At 39.3% G+C, this 19,270-nt stretch overlaps 5 protein-coding genes and 1 non-coding gene across 11 annotated transcripts; 3 read left to right on the forward strand and 3 right to left on the reverse strand.

Annotated features, from left to right (window-relative positions):
* On the reverse strand, positions 150-5,301 carry LOC18775680 (probable methyltransferase PMT2). Its single transcript, XM_007210819.2, has 7 exons — positions 4,927-5,301; positions 3,579-4,218; positions 3,029-3,239; positions 2,384-2,672; positions 1,361-1,750; positions 791-868; positions 150-687 (listed from the first exon to the last, which is right to left on the reverse strand). Exons 2-7 carry the CDS (start codon positions 4,209-4,211, stop codon positions 453-455), a joined length of 1,836 nt encoding a protein of 611 aa, XP_007210881.1. The 5' UTR covers positions 4,212-4,218; positions 4,927-5,301; the 3' UTR covers positions 150-452.
* LOC18777690 (pentatricopeptide repeat-containing protein At1g06140, mitochondrial) lies at positions 5,477-8,056 on the forward strand. The gene is made up of 2 exons (XM_020563887.1): positions 5,477-7,803; positions 7,887-8,056. The coding sequence occupies exon 1, from the start codon at positions 5,545-5,547 to the stop codon at positions 7,564-7,566; it is 2,022 nt and encodes a 673-aa protein (XP_020419476.1). The 5' UTR covers positions 5,477-5,544; the 3' UTR covers positions 7,567-7,803; positions 7,887-8,056.
* On the reverse strand, positions 8,213-10,665 carry LOC18777811 (activating signal cointegrator 1). The gene is made up of 4 exons (XM_007209317.2): positions 10,430-10,665; positions 9,249-9,911; positions 9,046-9,144; positions 8,213-8,761 (listed from the first exon to the last, which is right to left on the reverse strand). The coding sequence occupies exons 1-4, from the start codon at positions 10,577-10,579 to the stop codon at positions 8,405-8,407; spliced, it is 1,269 nt and encodes a 422-aa protein (XP_007209379.2). The 5' UTR covers positions 10,580-10,665; the 3' UTR covers positions 8,213-8,404.
* Positions 10,749-14,884, forward strand: LOC18776243 (putative pentatricopeptide repeat-containing protein At1g74580). Of its 3 annotated transcripts, none has more exons than XM_020563884.1 (5): positions 10,749-11,106; positions 11,271-13,821; positions 13,964-14,139; positions 14,214-14,328; positions 14,580-14,884. In XM_020563884.1, the coding sequence occupies exon 2, from the start codon at positions 11,380-11,382 to the stop codon at positions 13,687-13,689; it is 2,310 nt and encodes a 769-aa protein (XP_020419473.1). In that variant the 5' UTR covers positions 10,749-11,106; positions 11,271-11,379; the 3' UTR covers positions 13,690-13,821; positions 13,964-14,139; positions 14,214-14,328; positions 14,580-14,884. The 3 variants fall into 3 exon arrangements, with proteins under 3 accessions (XP_020419473.1, XP_020419474.1, XP_020419475.1); XM_020563885.1 differs by having other exon boundaries at positions 14,227-14,328; XM_020563886.1 differs by lacking the exon at positions 14,214-14,328.
* Positions 14,885-19,114, reverse strand: LOC18778087 (pentatricopeptide repeat-containing protein At1g74600, chloroplastic). 4 transcript variants are annotated; one of them, XM_020563881.1, is made up of 3 exons: positions 15,963-19,114; positions 15,573-15,831; positions 14,885-15,296 (listed from the first exon to the last, which is right to left on the reverse strand). In XM_020563881.1, the coding sequence occupies exon 1, from the start codon at positions 18,799-18,801 to the stop codon at positions 16,126-16,128; it is 2,676 nt and encodes an 891-aa protein (XP_020419470.1). In that variant the 5' UTR covers positions 18,802-19,114; the 3' UTR covers positions 14,885-15,296; positions 15,573-15,831; positions 15,963-16,125. The 4 variants fall into 4 exon arrangements, with proteins under 4 accessions (XP_020419470.1, XP_020419472.1, XP_020419471.1 ...); XM_020563883.1 differs by having other exon boundaries at positions 15,573-18,391; positions 18,528-18,586; XM_020563882.1 differs by having other exon boundaries at positions 14,885-15,191; positions 15,573-19,114.
* On the forward strand, positions 18,961-19,041 carry TRNAL-CAG. Its single transcript has one exon. It is a non-coding gene; the product is annotated as a tRNA-Leu (tRNA).

Genomic DNA, 19,270 nt, shown 5'->3' on the forward strand with positions numbered 1-19,270 from the left:
CCCGAAGTTAGAAATAATCATAACATGCTTGCTTTGCTCACTGATATGGTAGTATGTGATTGTTATGCTAATTTGGTATTGGCCACATAGTTGAAGTTTGAGAGCATTATCAATTTCCCTAATCAACACTTTATATTAAAAACTATTAATTGATTCAATATCGAATAATAACATCAAATTAAATCATTATTTTTAATCCACGAGTGTTGCACGGGTCAATCTACAAGTAAATATTAAAAAAGAGAACAAAAACTAACATTGACTTAGAAGAAAATGCTGTAAAACTGTGATTTTAAGGGCCTAGAAAATAATTAAAAAAACAATTAATTAAACGACGAGAGGGGAAGAACAAGGCAATCAACAAAAATGTTGTAGAAGACACGTTCTTTGGCTCACACCTTGCTTGGAGCCGGAGGGCCAGAATATGTGGAATTGTCCCTTTTGTTTCTTAATCACTCTGAGGATGTAGAATTGTCTTCACCTGCAACCCAGTACCGTTTAACAGCAAACAGTACCTTTTCGGGAACAAGAGGGCCATCTTCATGATCCACCATTTTCGTATTCCATCTCATTCCTCTCACAATTTTGCTCACCTTGACTAGCACATCCATGTGATCACGGAAAATCACTGCTCCTTCAGGCCGTAGAATCCGATCCATCTCCAAAAGAATATCTTCAGCATCACACCTGCATTGGCTTTTTATTAGTACAAAAAGATCAAGTACCTTTGACTGATTGGAAAAACACCATTTGCAATCGATGGAAAGGAGCAGGGTCGAACACTACTTACTTATCCTTGTACAAGCTGAAAACACCATTTGCATGAATAAGGTCGTATGTCCTTGGATATGTGGAGAAGGCTTCACACCTGGTGGAAGACAAAAATATTATCAAACACACAATAATAGCATGTACAAAAAACAGCATTTAAGAAAGCCAAGGGCATCCACTGCGAACTTCAAAAGACAACCGTAAGCTACCTCTACCATATCTAACCACTTTCTACTTTGGCGGTTAAATTAATTTTTATAAGAGAACAAAACATGAAAAAGAAAGGAAACACTCTGGACGAGTGATTGGTTCAAGTAGTAAGAGAAAATGTGTTAGCATGCTCTTGCAAAGGGCCCTGAGAAATCAAAAAGGAAAAATAAAATTCATGTAGCTGGCCCAAAATAGTTCAGAAGCTTTTTTTGAGTTTATAAATAAGATAATACTAAAAATAATTACAAAAGGATCACCAAAATTGACATGCAGGTTGTGTTTATTTAAATCCTCATCCTCTGCAAAATTAAAGGCCACTCTGAGAAAAATTATTGCCACAGAGCAGGAACAAAACAGAAAAGGAATGTTTGAAAATTACCAATCATGATAAATGCCTATCAGTCCACGTTCGAATATAACTCCCAAAGTGTCTTTCTCAGCTATAGTAGGCATAACATTCATAACCCACAATTTGGGAGAGTCAAGAGCAGCAGCAAAACTTCCCAGACCGGCATTCATATCCATAATGTTGCGATACCTTCCGGTATCCAGTAATTTGTTGGTCCTCTTATAAGCATTCACATGTTTCTTCCATGACCTATTGTCCTCCTGGTATGTCTCAGCAGATACTCCAGGGATGGATCCACTAGATATTCTGAAAGGTAAAGCATTGAGCCTCTCTGGAAATGGCTTCCATGCCCCACCAGCATCCTCATTGGGATCAGAAGTCTCGGGATAAGGAGTTATGCACAACTCCATCTTCTTGTACCTAAGAATCAGAAAAAGGTCAAATTCTGCTCTAGAACATGGCAAAAAAATGCATCCAACTAAACTGATAACTGGGAAAAAAAAAAAAAAAAAAAGACAAAGAAATCCTACATTAACACAAAGCAATCTAAAATTATTTTTTTATAAAATTGTATATTTCTTTCTCAAATTAACTCAGACTTATTCCAACTGCTTCAGTTAGCTACATGAATCTTTCTCTGAAACTAATTTGGATCCACCACATGAAGTTAATATCACGATTCAACTAAACAGTTAATGCAATCTCTTCGTTACCCAAAATTTTTACAGACATTACGAATTCCTTTCTAGAATTCTCCTCTTGCTTCCATCTATATTCATGAAATTTGCAGAAGAAACTTTACTGTATAAGACAAAAGAAAAAAAAGATATCGTAAATGGGACAAGAAAAGCAGCAAAAAGAGACTGTATTCCACAATAACTTTCATGCCCTGTCAATACTGAAGTAGTGCACAGCAGTATGTATGAGTTCAATAAAATTCTTTCTTCTTTGCAGGATTGTGTGCACATAGAACTTTCCCAGTCGTAAAATAATTGGCCAACAAATGTTCAATCAAATTGTAAAAGAGTCAGTAGATCAAATAAAGCAATATACCAAACATCATCTGCGTTCGTGGATTCACACAGAGTAGGTTGAGGATTTCGGTCACGACCATAGTCAAAACTTGTTTGTTTCCTCCAGATGGCAATTTCACCCTTCTCATGCTTCTTTTCCCAGTTAAGAAGTTTCGCCATCTCTTCAATCTTCCTCTGTTCTTCCTCAAGTTCTTCTTTAGGACGCTGCCATGCTACATAATTATTCCTCCAGTTAATAGGAGGACCAGAAAGCACCCAGTAACCACCAGGTCTAAGAACTCGATCAACTTCCATCATGTACATTCCATCTGCAGAAGAAGTCCAAGGATGATTTCATGACATAAATGATATCATTTCGTTACCTAAAAGGAATCAAAATCACTTATGAAGGTCCGGCACTTAATAAAAAGTAAAGCAAGTCATTGTCCAATGCCATAAATATATGGCAGCATGACAGGGATAAGTGGCTTGGAAGCTGGATGGAAAAATGACAAGCCCTGATTATTCAAGGCAGCCTCAGCAGAGCTGACATCTAGACTATGCTCAATTAAGGTCGTTAACATATGAACTTAGGTGGGTATACAGATATATCTATGTGTGTATGTTTGCATTTATGTATGAATACATGTAATTAGGCATCAATATCAATGGCTATGAGCATCACCATTTGCACCCCACGGAATCAGGCAACGAGAACAGTGAGCCATGTCAAAGGCCCTAGATGGATAAGGCAGCTTTATAGTTCCAAGAACGCCAATAACTGCTGGAACACCTCTTTCCAGAGCAAATTGAACTTGTGCTTCATGAGAGTCTCTTGGTGCGAATGACATTGCTATAACATTCTTTTTAAACAGGTAGGCACCCCAGCTGGCAACCTATGAAGTATGAACCAACATGGATAATAAATCAAATAGAAGAAAAAAAAAATATAAATATAGACCACAAAAAATAAGTTTCATAAGCTAGATAAAAATACTACGACAAAAGCAAAGTAAGAGTGCACCCATCATAGAAACGGGTGAACATAAATATGGTACTAGGTGGCACTTCAAAACACAGACAATCTGCAACTTTGCTAGGTACTTGAGAATTGGGATGTAAGTTCCAAAGAGGGACAAGAATACAGTTGTATTTGAAAATAGCAGTATAAACAGCCATGCAGATTAAAGGAGCAGAAAAAGGGAAAAAGGAAAAGAAAAAGATATTTAAGTTACCCCACATCCAGTATCCAATGCAGTTCTAACCATCCCACTGTCCATTGGGATCACAGCTGCAAGTTCACTGATATACGCATCTGCTCCATGAGGAAACTGTGTTCCACCACCTGGGAACCTAAACACATTGCCCTCATATTGAATCCAGTTCTGAACAGCCTTCTCAACTGTCAGGCTCTTATAAGGAGCATTGGCATATGGTACGTAGTCGCGGCTTTGGGGCCATCGAAACGGGGTCACATATCCTTTGGGTGCTGGAATAAGGCAATGCAGCTTCTCTTCGTCAGGCGGACAGTGTCGTTCCCTGTAATTCATATCTTCTCGGGGGAAAGTCATTGCTCGCATTTGATCTTGACAGGGAGTGTAATCAATATAGTGATCGCTGCATGGTTTGAACTCATTGACAACTCCTTCAGAATCATCAATCCCAACATGATGGGTCTCATAATTCAGATTGGAAAGAATACTACAGTCTGTCTGTTTGGTAATCTCTAACGCTATGCTATCTCCTTTTCCAAAACCACTTCGCTGCCATGCACCCAATATGTAAAAGAAACAACACAGACCAGCAACAATGAAAACTGACATGGAGCTTCGACTTCTGTTGTCTCCTGAGTTCCCTTTTGTCGCCATGATGTACCTGAATGTATTTTCGGATTCCCAATAACAATTATGACTTTTGCTAAATAAATGAAAGGAAATATAGGGTAGATTTGAAGTGGCTGAGCATTCTAAAAGGATTTCGAGAATAATAGGAGACTCTATAAGTGGACATTGAAGAACCCTCAGACTTGTCAGATTTTGCCCCCTTAGCGTTCCTTTTTCATACACTTTCTATCATTTATAAAAAAAAATGTGATTCTTAGTATATAACTTTCCACGTTTCAATTAATCAAAGATACCGAGACAACGACAAGGACACATATATAAGCAAGCGGGTCAAGAATGAAACATAGCCACTAGTTTAGAAGGCAGAAACAAAATCTTAAGAGCAAATGCAGAAAAAGTAAATCAGAATATGAGAGTTTCAAATATTTTATTACTTGGAACCTCCAAACCCACCTCTCAGCTAAGACTAACACAACTGCAATTCTTTTGCTTTCTTTGTTCCCGTTTTCTTTTTCTTTTTCTATTTATTCGAAATCAACCAACAATCACAGACAATTGAACAAAATCAACAACAAAACCCTACCACAAAACTTGATTCAAATAAAGAAGTAAAACTTTTCAACAAAATCCCATATATAAAAGAGTCAAAAAATGCAGGGTAGACATCATGCATATGTAGATAGTAAAGCATCCAATAAATGAAAATTCTATCCAAACCAAAAGAATTGAAAACTCTTACCGGATCTCAGGGAGCGAAAATGACAATCTTTGTGGGGTCCAATCAAATCAAAAGCATCTTCACTTTCTACAATCCATAACAAAAGACAGAGCCAGAGACATCGAGAGGAAGAAGACAACTTTATTTATGCACCAAAATGTGCCAGAAATCGTGGGTAGTTGCTAAAACGGTGAAAGGAATGAGATTTCAGAAATTGTGGGTTGTGGCCGGCTTTTCTCTGTTCGTTTATTTTCTCAGGCGACAAGGCTAACACTGCAAACAGGACACAAGGACGACAAGTCCGAGGAATACGGAGTCGCTTGTTTCTGTGTTTTGCGCACACACACAGTGACACAGTGTTTCAATTCTAGTTGGTTAATTAAAAGACTCTAAGATCGCATGTTTTTAAGGCAAAATAGGATGATGATTGTTTCACCCAATCAGATCCCGCCATTTTAGTTCCCAATCAGCTGGGTCCCCCGAACACAAGAAATGTACAGGACCTTGTGAAAAACGACGCCGTTCGGACTTAATCAGCACGCTATTTTTTGACCAAGATTAAAGCTTTGCCTTTTCTCTCCAAGATGAAGGCTTTGAATTACCAAATCAAACAGACAAACCGCTACTCTGTTTTGATTGATGAGCACCTCATTTCACCTCCAGAGACAAAGACTGGTTCATCTTCTCCACCTAAACCCTTGCCTCTTCTCTCCCCAAAACCTCCTCCAAATCCAAGCCCAGCTCACAACCACAGGCCTCCTCTTCTCAGAGCCCTCATGCCTTCTCTCACTCCTAAGCCTCTCTCTCTCAAGCTCTGCGGCTGTTCATCAAGCCACTGCCTTGTTCATCCACACTCAAACACCCAATGTGGCCGCATGGCCCATCATGGTCCGCAGGCTCAACTTAGACAGCGAACCTTTTCGGGTTTTTTCTCTGTTCAAAGCCATGCAAAGGCTAAAACGTAATGACCCAGTTTGTGATTCGTTTGTGTTTGCTTCTTTGATCAAAGCTTGTAACAAGGTATCGGCTTTGCGAGAAGGAAAGTCTGTACATTGTCATGTTGTTAGGCTTGGTTTGGATTATAATGTGAATTTGTTGAACAGTGTAGTTAGTTTTTATTCGTGTTCAAAGAGTTTGGTGGGATATGCTTGTGCTGTGTTTGATAGAATTCCTCACAAAACGGTTGTAGCTGTTAATTGTATGCTTTCTGGGTTTGTGAAGAACAACCTGTTCGATGCGGGATTGGGTTTGTTCAATGAAGTTTTGCGTTGTGGTTTTGGTTTGGAGTTGAAGCCAAATTATGTCACTTTGATTATTTTGATTTCAGGGTGTGTGGAATTTGATGAGTTCAGTGTGGGAAAGGCCCTTCATTCATACTGTTGTAAGACAGGTTTGGATTTGGTAAATAAGGTATGCAATGCACTTATTGATTTGTATTCAAAGTTCGGGCGTATGGACGAAGCCGCAAGCATGTTTAATGAGATGCCTGAGAGGGATTTGATTTCATGGAATACCATGATTGCAGGATATGCTGGTGTAAGTGATTGCAGAAGAGCTTTCTCTTTGTTTAGAAAAATGAGAGAAAGAGGTGTTGGATTTGATAGAGTGTCATTTATTAGTTTGATTTTGGCTGCTTGTAATAGTAGAGATCTTGAGATGGGGAAGGTGGTTCATGGTTATATGACAACTTGGGGAACAGAAATAACTGTAGCCATTAGCACTGCACTGACTAACTTGTACTGCAAATGCGGACAAATAGCGTGTGCTAAAAAAGTTTTGGATGAAGTACCAGATGACAATATTGCGTTGTGGAACTCTATGATCCATGGGTACGTCAAATGCGGGCATAATCAAGAGGCATTGGGGCTCTTCAATCAGATTCGATCTAGAAAGCTAAGGCCAGATGAAGCAACAATGGTAGGGTTAATCTTAGCTTGCCGAAACTCGGGGGATTTGTCTCACGGAATTGACATTCATTCTTATGTAGAGAGTAGTAATCATCTGCAAGGGAGTATTGTACTGCAAAATGCGATTATAGATATGTACGCAAAATGTGGGAGCATGACCCGAGCTAAAGTTTTGTTTGATAAGATGCCAAAGAAAGATGTTGTTTCATGGACTTCAATTATAGTGGGGCATGCCATCAATGGTGAAGGAAAGGAATCCCTTCTTGCTTTCAGGAAAATGTGTGCTGAGAAAGTTGAACCAAACTCTGTTACATTCATTGGTGTTCTATCAGCATGTGATCATGCTGGTTTGGTTGATGAAGGTCTGAATTTGTATGATGCCATGTGCAAGTTTTACCGTATCAAGCCCACGATTGAGCACTGTGGATGCATCATCGATATGCTTGCACGAGCAGGAAGGCTAGAGGAGGCGCACAAGTTTGTGAGGAGTATGCCTATAGAACCAAATGCAGTTGTTTGGAGGATGTTGATTAATGCGTGTAGGGTTCATGGTGATTTTGATAGGGGGTTATGTTTGGTTCGTGGGTTCACAGACCCAAAGACATTGCATGGTGCCGAAGATCATGTTACTTCTTCCAACATTCTTGCTGATGCAGGAAGGTGGGATGATGTTCTGCATCAGAGGAGCTTGATGGCAATCAGGAAAGCTCCAAAAGTTTCAGCTAAAAGCTCAGTTTCAGATTTAACAGAGTGAATAGTAAAGAGATTATAACTGTACAATTCATCAGCTACTGCACCTGTATTGTGCTGCTACGGCCTGGAGCAGGGCGGACACTAGTTTCAGTGTTTTCTTTGAGCTCTAGGAGGTTGTAGACATCCACATAGCTAAACTGATATGGCGAAGGTTATTAGATATTTGCTCTACAGGAATACTACCTCACCAATTTGAGCTCAAGTGATTCAACACAGAAAATGTGAAATGATGGCCCAGGTACAAGAAATTGTTCCAAACTTGTTACCAGAACAAATACATATTTTTAGTATAATAACGAAACATAAGTTTTTCATTTCAAGGTGTTTCTCAGGTTCGAAGATTGTGCAGATTCCTGTGATGTTTTGCTCCATAAAGCATAAAACGTGGCAGGGTCAAACATCTTGAAGAAACTGTTAAGCAATTTGAAATTTATACTTGAAGTGGTCTCCAAGACTACAACATGCCTCCCGCCAATGAGTGTTCTTGTTTTACTTTATGGCTCACACTAATATACTAAAAACATGGACCCTTCAAAACGAATAACAAAATATATTTAAAACGAAAAGGATCAATACTCGTATTGCGTCAGTATAACTGATAAGCTTCTCAAAGGTACTCGTATATAGAACAGCCAATCACAACAGTCTATGCAGCATTGCAACCTTTCTTTATACCATCAAATTTTGGAAAATGGTGCAATGGAATCTTGTTTGTTTCTGTTCTAAGGTATGTTCCTAAATTACAAGCAATGAAAAGGTGAATTGCTATATGGCATTCTGAATCTCCCTCAGAGCACCAGAAGTTGGGGCAAAGTTTAAAATGAAACCCAATATCTCCCTCAATGGTAATCTAGAAAACATTCTCCACGATCATCAAGCATACCCCCACTTACAGTTGTTCCTTCCGAAAACTTCCCATTTGAGGCTGTTTCCAATTGATCATCCATCATAAATTGTTTTAATTCATTGTTGACATGCTGCACCCTCCCGGTTATCTCCAAGCACAGGCCGTTGGTGGGGCCCTTGTTTGCCTGTCTACCTTGAATAGACTTCTTACTACGGCCTGGATCCACAAAGAGTGGTTGTACTTTAAGAGTAGGATTTGGTTTAATCCGGTTCACTTCCCTTTCATCTCGTGGTCTCAAAATTCTGCCTTCTAATTCTAATTCAGAAGTTTCATCTTCATTTACAAGGACCTGCATAACACAAAATGTTAAGAGGGGCAACATGCACCTTTAGAAAATGCTAACTGAAGCTGCAAAAGCAACATGGAAGAAAAAGAAATTATCATGAAAAATCTAACTGCTGGAGCTAGTGGGGTAAAAATAAAAGTCAGTCTTAATAAGCCCTTTTTTTCCTTTCATTTTTGCAGAAACCTACTTGCAGAAAGTTTACAGCTGCAATACCCATTAGAAAAGGTTTGCCGCAACAAATTCCACTCATACTATCACGCAAGTCCAATAGTGAAGAGTTTTATTACCTTGCGGCCAACCAAGTCAAAACTCACAACTACTTTACTTCGTTTCGCCCGCTCAGCTTCTTCAATCTCCTCCTGCTTCTTTATCAGAAGTTCCTTTTCCTGCAAGTAATAGAAAGGGGGACGGGAAAGGAGATGTGGATGAATTTAAAGTATGAGCACTGATAACATTTGTTCTTGCAGCAGCAGAGGCAGAAATTACAAACCTCCTTTGACAACCAGCTGTTCCCTTCAATTTCATAGTAGTCACTTTGGTCATCAATAACTGTTGTACGTGCTGCAGAGTCTCGATCATACTCAACGAGTCTCTTTGCATAAGCCTCAGCTGCAGCTTCAGCATCTGATGTGGGAGCGAAACTTTCCTCCAGACCAGCATACGTGCTGCCTTCCTTCAGCACAAGAGCTCCACAAAAATTGCAAGGCCCCTCCCCCTCTTGTTCACAGACTATCTTCCCACAAGATAAACAATTGCTCACCAGTCTGTGGCGACGGGCTTGGCATGAGCATGGCTTCCCCTGGTTGAATACAATGGATCCTTTGGCAGCCTCTGCAAGTGAAACAACTTTCCCAGCTTTCTTCTTCTTAGAATTACCTTGGTTTGCATTACTTGTGGTTCTTGACTCGCTGGTCTTAGTTGAATCCTGCTTGACCTGATTGCTGGAAGCTGCCTGATCACTGGCGCCTCTAGCCACTTTTGGAGTTTTCAATGGTTTCTTGGTTCCACTTGCAGAACCTTCATTTGAGGGTGGTTTAACATAGGCATGTAAATTTGAGGTTGGGAAAGCTGGGGTGCTGCAAAGATCTGCGCGACCTCTTTTCTGTAAATATTCCTCAATCACAGACTTACCCACCTCTTGCCCAATTATGTTCTGCATGGAAAGACATGTAATTTCAGATACCAACACACAATCAGCTTCTGGTACCATACTTCTAGCAAAGGCTACATAAAAGGGTAGGCACAGGATAAGCTACCTATACATCAAATGACTCTACAAGAAAAAGAACTACACAAACAATTATCTCAATCTTCAATACATGAGAATTCGTCAAGAATCCAGTCCAAAACAAGAACCCAATAATACAAAAGGAAAACCCAATTGGTGTGGAGCAAATTGTGTGCCACTCTTTAAATGTAAAAACCAGGCATTTCTATTTAAATTGCTCAAACAAACATTGAACACTGGCTCATTAGAACCCCATTGATGCCTATCCAAACCAAATTTAAAACCAAAAAAAATCCAACAGCAAAATAACCATTATCACTGTGTTTTCAGACAAATTGATTCTACAACAGTATGCAAATTGGAATCCACAAACAAATTTTTTTTGCAGAAAAGGAAATGAATAATGAGAAGATAGAAGTTTAAGTAGGAGAGAGTGGGTTTACGTCAAGGTATTCCTTGGCGTCTTGAGGATCAGCGAGCTCACAGTAGGAGACTAAACCCGATATCATATCCTTATCCAGACCCAGACCCGTTTCCATCTTCTGGTATAGATCCACCAACGCCTTCTCCAGCCATTCTCCCGACGCTCCCATTCTCTCTCCTTCTCAAAGTTTCAAACTTTTTTTTCTCTCTCCTTCTCAGAGACGAGACTGGTCTGGGTCTTGGCAACGAAGGGACTTTTCGGTGATAGCATACTGCGCTCGACCATGAGGCCTCATGTAGTTTATCTATGATCTTGCCACGTCAACAAGGAAAAGTGTATCTTGGGTCCCGCTTGTAAGATGACATGGCCCGATAGAAGCTGTGACTGGACCAAACCGAACTAGACACTCGCCGCAGAGAACCTAAACCTCCGTAGTTGCTTCTTCTTCACCTCTGTAACTCTGCCACTGCAATTTGAAACCTAATTGCCCCAATTTGACGCTTATCTCTGTTCTCTGAAAATCCATTTTAGGAAATTTTAGCACAGAAACCATTACAATGCATTCGCTGCTTTTATATTTAGGTAGTTGTCCTTTTATTTGGAGATTATTCACCTTATCTATCTGTTAAATCCTGCTGTTAAGCACATGAAGTTTTGGTCTTTTTGGTTCTGAGGTAGAGCAGAGAAGCAAAGAAGGTAAATTTTTCACTTGTTTCCAGCTGGTAGCAATTCATTTTCGTTTCATTTACAGTTTCTCAGAATCCAAACTGAGCTTTAAGAGTAAATTGCAGTGATGAATTTTTGTGTAAATTTAAAAAGGATGATACTTTTTGGTTGCTTTCTCCTTTTTGCTGTTTCAGGATAGCTAAAGCTTCAGCAAGTGAAAACTGGTTTACAGAAGCTTCAAATTCTTCTGGGTTGTGGGTTATGTTGTTATCATCTATTAGCTATTAGTTATAGAACTTTCGAATGAGTCGCGCTTTGCTTCCTAAGCATGTTTCTGCAGTTATCAAATGCCAAAAGGATCCCCTTAAAGCGCTTGAAATGTTCAATTCAGTGAACAAGGAAGATGGGTTTAAGCACACATTACAAACTTACAAATGCATGATTGAAAAGCTTGGGGTTCATGGTGAGTTTGAAGACATGGAGCGTGTGCTTTCCGAGATGAGGATGAATATCGATAATAGCTTACTAGAAGGGGTGTACATCGGAGCCATGAGGAATTATGGAAGGAAAGGAAAAGTTGAAGAAGCTGTTAATGTGTTTCAAAGGATGGAATTTTATCATTGTGAACCCTCGGTTCAATCTTATAATGCAATCATGAATGTACTGGTTGAGTATGGATATTTTGATCAAGCCCATAAAGTGTATATGGGCATGAGAGATAACGGGATTGCTCCGGATGTGTATACTTATACGATACGGATAAAGTCTTTCTGTAAGACTAGGAGGCCTCATGTTGCATTGAGGCTTCTTAATAACATGCCTTCTCAGGGGTGCAAGTTCAATGCTGTCGCATATTGTACAGTCATAAGTGGATTTTATGAAGAGAATTATCGAATTGAGGCATATGAATTGTTTGGAGACATGCTTGGGCAAGGTATATGTCCCAGTGTTACCACATTTAACAAGCTTATACATACCTTGTCCAAGAAGGGGGATGTCCAAGAAAGCGAAAAACTTCTCAACAAGGTTCTGAAGAGGGGTGTGTCTCCAAATGTGTTTACATTCAATATTTTCATTCAAGGGCTTTGCAAAAATGGCTCACTCAGTGGGGCTGTCAAAATGTTGGATGGTTTTATGATGGAAGGTCTAACTCCCGATGTTGTTACATATAATACATTGATCTTTGGCTTGTGTAAAAACTTCAAGGTTGAGGAAGCAGAGTGCTATATGAGTAAAATGGTAAACAATGGATTTCGGCCTGATGCCTTTACTTACAACAGTATTATTGATGGGTATTGCAAACTGGGTATGATACAAAAAGCAGATAAGATTCTCTGTGATGCCATTTTCAAGGGGTTCGAACCTGATGAGTTCACATATTGCTCGTTAATTAAGGGGTTATGCCAGGATGGCGACATAGACCGAGCCGTAGCTGTATTTGATGAGGCGTTTGGAAAGGGATTAAAGCCTAATATTGTTCTCTATAACACATTGGTAAAAGGGTTGTCACAGAATGGGCTTATCTTGCAAGCCTTGCAACTGATGAATGAGATGTCAAAAAATGGTTGCAGTCCCAATATCTGGACTTACAACTTAGTTATAAACGGGTTGTGCAAGATGGGTTATGTATCTGATGCCAGTAAACTCGTGAGTGATGCTATTGCCAGAGGATACCTTCCTGACATATTTACCTTCAATACATTAATAGATGGTTACTGTAAGCAGTTGAATCTGAATGGTGCTGTCGAGGTAATAAATAGCATGTGGAGTCATGGTGTTACTCCTGACGTGATCACATATAATACTGTGTTAAATGGCCTTTGCAAGGCTGCAAAATATGAGGATGTGATCCACACCTTCCAAGCAATGATGGAGAAGGGCTGTGTTCCTAACATCATCTCGTATAACATACTTGTAGAAAGCCTTTGCAAAGCCCGGAAAGTAAATGCGGCCTTGGAAATGCTACAGGAAATAAAAGTCAAGGGCTTGACTCCAGATATTGTATGTTTTGGCACGTTGTTGACTGGTTTGTGTGGCAATGGGGATTTGGATGGAGCATACCACCTATTTACAAGAATGAAACATGAATATAATATATCTCATACAACAGCAACGTACAATATCATGATCAATGCTTTGTGTGAAAAGCTAAATGTTAGCATGGCACAAAAGCTATTTTGGGAGATGGGTGACAAAGGCAGTGCCCCGGACTGTTTTACTTACCGTGTCATGATTGATGGTTTCTGCAAAGCAGGAAATACTGATTCTGGGTACAATGTCCTCCTGGAAAAGATCGAGAAGGGGTTCATTCCCTCATTGGTGACATTTGGAAGGGTGCTGAATTGTCTTTGTGTGAATCATAGAGTTCATGAAGCTGTTGGCATCATCTACCTTATGGTGCGGAAAGGCATTGTTCCTGAGGTTGTGAATTCAATCTTTGAGGCTGATAAGAAGGAAATAGCAGCACCTAAGATTGTTGTAGAAGATTTGTTGAAGAAGGGTCATATAACGTATTATGCCTATGAACTTCTATATGATGGAATTAGAGATAAGAAGTTAGTGAAGCAAACACAAAAAAGATTCAAACCAGGTATTCACGTGACTTCACAGTGAAGCCCTTGATTGTTGAAAACTTCATTTCTTCATTTAGGGAGCAGAGATACTTCTTGATATGGCATTATTCATGATGATGCCAAAAACTTGAAATAACAAGCTTTTTGACCAGTGCTCTGGTAGCTTCTGTGGGTAAGTAACTGCTGAAGTATTGGTACTTGTTCATCTTTTTATTCCTACTACCATTTTTTTTCTGAATAGCTTGCTCTGTGTTCTTAAGATCACAAGCCACCATTAAGTCGCTAATTAAAGTATTGTTATTTTCCATTTGCAGCCATATTTGTCACAGAACTTGGTGGAGATATTGAATATGGAGACCTGAGTATCATGTTCCGGGCCTTTCAGAAACCAACTAGTACACTAAAAAGTTCTGAGTCCTTGAACAACAAAGTTGGTATTAACGAAGCGCCGGGCTAAATGACTATCTCTTGTGAAGACATTGAACATTTGGTACTTATTATACCTAATCCCTGTATATTTATTAATTTATTTACTTTAATGAAACTGAAAATGGACAGATTTAGCTATTTCTTACAGGAACTACTCCAAGAGTGCCAATTCTGGAAACTGTTACCTGATTATATCGAAAATTATTTGAGTTACTTTTTACGCCTCTGTAAAACCGCATGAAGCATGCAGGTTGTGATTTCTGGTTTTTTCTTATTATTCTGTTTCTTAATTGTCTGCTCCTTATCTTCATATTTATAATCAACAACCAAATTAAGATATTATATTGAGCGACTTTGGTCATGGAAGCTACTTTCAGTAATGGTGATATTAACATCAAGATAAGATATTAGTGTTTTTCTCATTATTGAAGCTTGCCCCCCTGATGTTGTTCATATGGACAGACTTATGATATAATCATGATTTTCCACATGTTATTTCAGGTTTTTATTCAGCACATGTTAGTTGTCATGCATAAAAAAATTAGCAGCGCGATGCAGAGAAGAAGATGTGAACCTAAGTGGCGTTTGGTTCTGGTTCCAAAACCATTTTGTTTGGTCCTTTGAACAAGCGGATTATACAGGGCCTTTTTAGTAAGTGTACACTTCATTGGATCCACATGCTCTATTATTTTATTGAGTTTCTTAGATGTACGAGTATATTGGAAAAGCTATAGATTGGGTATGAATGTGTGTATTACTGAGTTCACAGACGGCATACAATTTTATTTAACAAAAGCTATGATAGCTAAGATCCAAGAATGTATAGCTTGGTGCATTCATCACAGTTCGGAAAGATCCGAAGACAATTTTATAGAAGTTATTATGATCATTGAAGAAGGATGATCAGAGTTTGAGATGTTATTCTCCTTAAATAGAGCATCAAAAGAGGACAAAAAAAACTGAGCACTCATACTGGGGTTGAAGCTCCAATAATGTCTCCCTTAAATTGAGCACAAAAAGAGAATTGGAACCCATGCACCAATCTCTGCATTGTAATGCCTCAGTTCCCTTGTCCTGCAGTCCGATTCTTCATTGATTCGCCAGCAACAAGAACTGTATCCAACGCAGTGTGTACTAAACCAGGTCAATATCCCATGGATGGCTTATAACCTTTGATTCATTTGATTCAAGCATCGAACATGAAAATCCCCATTTAGACTGAAAATAGAGGGGGGCAAATTAGACTAGAGAATTGGATAGCAAGAACATTGACGGATTAAACCACACGAAGCAGCATCGTGTTAAATGGCAACCATTTAATAAGATCTAGAACACAAATAAACAAAAATGTAGTGCAACTTTTTCAGATCCATTTTTGCAAGCTTTTACTTTGAACAGTATAACCCCCAGAACTACAGAAAAATATCCAATAAACCAATATATGTTTGTCTAGAAGAAGATAAAAGTCGAGGAACAAAAATGAGTAGGACTTACATGCGTACAAGGCATGCCAAGTTTCATCAAGATGGTTTTGTGATTCTTCCTTTTATTCATTTTAAAGCCCACGCACCTGGATTTTCATCCCCCCTGTTTTGGAATGCTTGGTATGTTCCCACTAGTTTGGCTTTTCTGACTAGCTGGCCCTCTGATCTGCTTAATACCAAACTTAAGCAGCAGGCATTGGTATGTCTCTTCAATATGCTCAGTAAGAATAAGTTCCCTGTGTTTCATTCCAAAGTGGGATTGTATTTCGCTATACGGAGCCAAAGAAAACATTGAATGAGAAACAAAGTTTGAGACAAAATGAAAAAGGCCCAAACTCCATCTATCACAGAGAAATCACCGAACTAAAGAAGGAATGAGAAGGGCCATATGTAAATTTACCGAGACACGCTAGTATCTAGTATACAGTGAAGCATTCTTATTTGCTTGCAGTCCTTTGTGTCGATCTGCTCCCCCTTCCATTGTTAGTTGATTTTTCTTTAATTTGCGATAAAGATCATAATCACTCACCAGTGAGACTAACCAATCAAAGTATAATTATAGTTTACACTAAGCTCCAACCAGGTTCCTTCCTCACATCAGTTCCTTTCATCTGGCTTCTAATCTTCAGGACTTCCTCCCACTGGCCTACATCTGCACAGATGTTTGAAAGGGAGATGTATGTCCCGGCATCACATGGCTTCAACTCCATAACCTTTTCAGCTGCGAGCTTTCCCAGCTCCATATCTCCGTGAACTTTACAAGCAGCAAGCAGTGTTCCCCATAATAAAGCATCCGGTTCAATAGGCATATTCTCAATGAACAGTGCAGCCTCTTTCAGTCTCCCTGATCGACCAAGGAGATCAACCATGCAGGCATAGTGGCGATAACCAGGCTCTAGTCCATAGTCGTTAACCATTGAATTAAAATAGAAATAAGCTTCTTCAACCAATCCGTTATGGCTACAAGCAGATAAAAGTCCAACAAAAGTCACTGAATCAGGTCTGATTCCTTGTTCCCTCAAAAGCTCATACGCTCTTAAAGCCTCTGCGCCTTTCCCATGTTGAGCATAGCTAACAATCATAGCTGTCCAAGAAATTAAATCTGGTTTCTCAATTTGAACAAATGCTTTGCAGCAATCTTCAATGCTTCCACATTTTGAGTACATTGTCAGTAGTGAACTGCCAACAGAAACATCTGAATTGAAGCCAACTTTCATTATGTGGGCATGCAGTTGAGTCCCAATACTAAGTCTATTTAAAAGTGCAATGGCCCCAATAATAGATGAAATTGTGAAGGAGTCAATGGTCAAATCCGCCATCAGAATATCATGGAATAGCAACAATGCCTCTTCGATGTACCCATTTTGGGCATACCCTGAAACCAAGGAAGAGCATGCAACCTCATCCTTTTGGGGAAGCATATCAAACACCGTCCTTGCCAATTTTTGAGCACTGCATTTTGAGTACATGGTCACAATTGCACCACCAAGTACATCTTGTTGGACTCCTTTGCGAAGGGCATGACCATGAATTTCCTTACCCGTCTGTAGGGAACGAGAAGCAGAACATGCCGTTAGAATTGCAGTTAAAGTTATCTGGTCGGGTATAACTTCTTCTGATAGCATTTCTCTACATAGTTGAAGGGCTTGATCTGCACAGCCATGTTCTACAAAACCGGAAATCATTGAGGCCCATGAAACATTGTCTTTGTCGGGAATTTGCTGAAAAACTTTGTAAGATTCTTCTAGACTATCACACTTCGAGTACATTGTGAAAAGAGAACTACCAACAGAAACAACAGAGACCAGCCCAATTTTAAGAGTGTAGCTGTGTATCTGTCTCCCTAGATTTAAACAGTCTACAATACTCAAGACACTGGAAGTACAAAACTTGTCTGGTCTCACACTTCCTTCTAACATTCTCTGGAACAATTCAATTGCCCTTCCGGAATTTTGATTCTGAGCAAAAGAAGATATCATCGCAGCCCATGTACCCAGATCCTTTATATTTTCCATCTCTCTGAACACCATCTCAGATAGATCAACTGCTCCTATTTTTGAGTACGCATTAATTAAAGCTGACCCCACAACTGCGGCTGAATAGAATCCAGCTTTTAATATCAAAGAATGAATTTGGGTTGCCTCTTCAGCCATGGATGTTTTAGCACATGCAGTAAGTATACTAGTAACAGTGTACTTATTCATTTGTTCTCCCATTTTTCTCATTTCTCTGAAAGCTTTTAGGGCAGAAACAGAATCGTCCTTATGCACAAAACCTGAAATGATGGCAGTCCAAGAAACCACATTACGGGTTGGCATACGTGAGAATTTCTTGACAGCTTCATTCATTTTTCCACATTTGGCATATAAATCCACAATAGTAGTCCCAACAAAGACATCTTCTGCACCACGTTTAATCACCCACCCTTGAACTTCCTTCCCAACTCCAACTTCTTCAAGTGCAGAGCAAGCGGTTAAAACACTAGAAAATGTAAAACTATTTGGCAAAAAAACTCCACGACACATTTGCCGAAAAAGATACAAAGCAGCCATGTTCTCTCCATTTCTCACTGCTCCAGAGATAATCGCATTCCAACTCACAACATTCTGACATGAAACATCATTAAAAACCCTCAAAGCATCGTCAAAGCTGAAATTTTTTGCAAACAAGTCTATCATTCCAGCCTGAACATAACCATTCGGAAAGAACCCATTTTTTATTGCAAGTGAATAAACCTGCTTACCAAAAGTGGGAGCTTGCAAGGCAGTGCAAGCTGAAAGAGTACTCCCATAGGTAAACTCATTGGGCTCAAAACCCGAAGAGTGCATCCTACAGAAAATTTCCCACGACTTCTCAAATAAGGAGTTCTGGTTATAACCCGATATCATCATATTCCATGAAATAACAGTTCGATCAGCAATAAAATCAAACAACTTTAGTGCATCTACCATGGCAGAAGACTTACAGTACGAATCAAGCAAAGAATTCGCAATGAAGATATTGGATTGCAGTAAATCAGTTCTAAGCAAATGGGTGTGCAAGATTTTAGTGTTTCTAGTAGTACACTGTCTTGATTTTGTATAATCATTGAAGAACTGCAAGGGGTCAAAATGACTGGGACTTTGGTCGTTTTCACTGGGAAAAGAAGATGGGTTTTCCACAACGGCAAGCGAGGATACGAATTTGAGAGTGAAGGGCGAGATTCTGGTGTGGAGTTTTTTATTGAGGAGAGAATTCATTTGGGTTCGTGAAGAGGAAAGGGAAAGTATAGTCAATTACTCACAGATCATTTTGAAGAAACGCGGGAACGTAATTAAACCCAAAAAGAGAGAAGAAATGTAATAATACTCGTGCTTGGCTAGTATGAATAATTATCTCATTGCTTTAGCTAACAATCAGTCAAGATGGCCGAGTTGGTCTAAGGCGCCAGTTTCAGGTACTGGTCCGAAAGGGCATGGGTTCGAATCCCATTCTTGACATTAGTTTTTCATATTATTTCAATTTTTTTCCAATAATTATTTTTTTAACAGAATTTTTTTTCCCAAGGTAAGCTTCTGCATCCTCTTTTCTTTTTAGGATTAATCGTTTTATTAGTCCTTGATTTGCATTTGAGTACCTCAATTTCGAAAATGGTTTCCGTGGTCTTTTAATTTTAGTTTCATTTGGACAAATGGTCCTACTATCAATTTTGTTAACTTTTCTGTTAAA

This window comes from Prunus persica, chromosome G5 (genome assembly GCF_000346465.2).
Source record: "Prunus persica cultivar Lovell chromosome G5, Prunus_persica_NCBIv2, whole genome shotgun sequence".
Taxonomy (NCBI): domain Eukaryota; kingdom Viridiplantae; phylum Streptophyta; class Magnoliopsida; order Rosales; family Rosaceae; genus Prunus; species Prunus persica.

Bases quoted from the DNA above. Each gene is read 5' to 3' on its own strand.
- LOC18775680 (XM_007210819.2), bottom strand. From the start codon at position 4,211: ATGGCGACAAAAGGGAACTCAGGAGACAACAGAAGTCGAAGCTCCATG. The intron at 1,751-2,383 runs GTATATTGCTTT...TCTGATTCTTAG, and splicing joins ACGAACGCAGATGATGTTTG to GTACAAGAAGATGGAGTTGT. The intron at 688-790 runs GTAAGTAGTGTT...AAGCCAATGCAG, and splicing joins TTCAGCTTGTACAAGGATAA to GTGTGATGCTGAAGATATTC.
- LOC18777690 (XM_020563887.1), top strand. From the start codon at position 5,545: ATGAGCACCTCATTTCACCTCCAGAGACAAAGACTGGTTCATCTTCTC.
- LOC18777811 (XM_007209317.2), bottom strand. From the start codon at position 10,579: ATGGGAGCGTCGGGAGAATGGCTGGAGAAGGCGTTGGTGGATCTATAC. The intron at 9,912-10,429 runs GTAAACCCACTC...CTTTCCATGCAG, and splicing joins ACGCCAAGGAATACCTTGAC to AACATAATTGGGCAAGAGGT. The intron at 9,145-9,248 runs GTTTGTAATTTC...TATTACTTGCAG, and splicing joins ACAGCTGGTTGTCAAAGGAG to GAAAAGGAACTTCTGATAAA.
- LOC18776243 (XM_020563884.1), top strand. From the start codon at position 11,380: ATGAGTCGCGCTTTGCTTCCTAAGCATGTTTCTGCAGTTATCAAATGC.
- LOC18778087 (XM_020563881.1), bottom strand. From the start codon at position 18,801: ATGAATTCTCTCCTCAATAAAAAACTCCACACCAGAATCTCGCCCTTC.